Here is a 1,746-nt window from a genome sequence, read left to right on the forward strand (position 1 = left end):
CAGCATCAATTCCAACAGCAATGGGCCCATGAGTTACTAAAGCCTTCAGTAGGGCGTCTTCATTCCTTGGGACAACGTAAAAGCGGGCAACCTTGACAACAGAACGTTCAGCACGGTACCTGCAGCGTCCTTCCTTAAAAAGGTGAACAGTTAAAGGATTTGGTTACTTCCTCTACCTTCCGGAGAGCAAAAGCCAGAACCATAACCCTTGGCACTTTGCAGAGAACCAACCCTACATCTGCACTATCATAAATCATTCCAGGAAGGGAAATGTTACTAGGATAATTGGAACTGAAAATCAGCTCCCATGTCTTCAATGACACCTCTATCTATAAGAAATTTTCATGGTGCAGAAATCTGTATTATATGTGGAATGCTTTGCACATTCTCCATGTGTAGAGAAGCAGGAACACCTACATGGAACCATGAAATCAGGCAACTGTGCCATGGTGGATACTGCATGGTCAACATTGGTGCTATGCAGAAAGAGTCTACATTCAATGGGAACAGTGAAGGCAATGGATTATTTCTGCCTTTTCCCCCTTGCACCAGCCTAACTGAAATGACAACCCAGTAAGTCCACTTACCTTTGCTTCATATGGATAGGTTGCCTCAGCCTCCAGACCTCCATTGTTCTTTACATATTGGAAGGCATTATAGAGCCTGCCTCCTTTACAACCAGTAGTACCAAAAGATCTAGAGCAGTCAATTAGGTTCTGGGCACTCAATGGGGTCAGTTTTCCTGTTTTCTTGAACAGTTGTCCTTCTATGGCACCAGCCACAGCAAAAGCCCAACAAGCACCACAATCTCCCTGAGTAGGAAAGATAATATTGTTATCCACAAACAAATACTAATAGCCAGCAAAAACTCAAGCAGTTGAGTCCTTATCAAAAATGAACTATTAGCATTTGATAGATGCCTAGGTGAGAAGAGTCAGTCTCCATGGAGAGGTGTCTTATGCCCCAGTGGGTGGCCACACAAACACACATGGATGCACATAAAGGCTTGATATACTTGTTGCCAGGTGTGATGAATGTCATTAATGGAAGAACCTAAGTACCTAAGTCTGGAGAGAGATATAGTGGGACCACTAGAAGGAGGTTAAAGAGTAAATAAGTAGTGTGTGGAAATGCTAGATATACATTCTACACCTGGATAGGCCCCATAATTGCTAAGACATGAATTAGGGATTCCTCATTTTGGGGGACAACCAAGAAACATTTGTTACTAGCAACAGAATTCTAAGGACAATACCTGTGGTATTCAAGATATGAAAACAAGTTTGGTCAATAGCGTGTCATACCAGTCAAATACATACATGTCAATAGCTTGTTGCATCCCCAGTAGAAGACAGTCATGTGATGTCATACCTGTCTCTGCACGGGGGTTACATAGCCTTGTGTTCTCCAATCCAAAGTTTTGGGGATGTTGGTATCTCCTCGTTTCTGGATGTGTTTCCCATTCTTTAGAGTCAGAACTGAACTCCCCTTCATCATTTCCCTCATCTCTTCACCAGTCTTCAGGGAACAGCACATAAAGACTCAATTTAAACAACAGAAGAGGAAAAGAACGAGTGCGGGACAGTTTGAGTCACACTCACCATGTCACCAAATTCATTCATCTCTACGGTGACGTTGTTCATCCCCAGGCCATTCTCCTCACTGAGCAGTTTGATCATCTTGACATTGTCTTCCCATATTGCTCTCCGATGTCTTTCTTCCTCCTGGAAATAAACAGAATGAATG

The 1,746-nt window shown here is 43.0% G+C and overlaps 1 protein-coding gene across 1 annotated transcript; it reads right to left on the minus strand.

Moving 5' to 3' along the window:
* Positions 1-4: 4 nt before the first annotated feature.
* On the minus strand, positions 5-1,730 carry LOC126496500 (cathepsin 7-like; the record flags this gene model as incomplete). The annotated part of the gene is made up of 4 exons (XM_050133990.1): positions 5-133; positions 588-812; positions 1,372-1,518; positions 1,602-1,730. Coding segments are annotated over 4 exons (630 nt in total), but the record flags the coding sequence as incomplete, so codon positions are not given.
* Between the last annotated feature and the right edge of the window lie 16 nt (positions 1,731-1,746).

The sequence above is a fragment of the Alexandromys fortis genome, unplaced genomic scaffold, assembly GCF_014885135.2.
Source record: "Alexandromys fortis isolate MF-2015 unplaced genomic scaffold, M_Fortis_MF-2015_v1.1 scaffold_5879, whole genome shotgun sequence".
Classification (NCBI taxonomy): domain Eukaryota; kingdom Metazoa; phylum Chordata; class Mammalia; order Rodentia; family Cricetidae; genus Alexandromys; species Alexandromys fortis.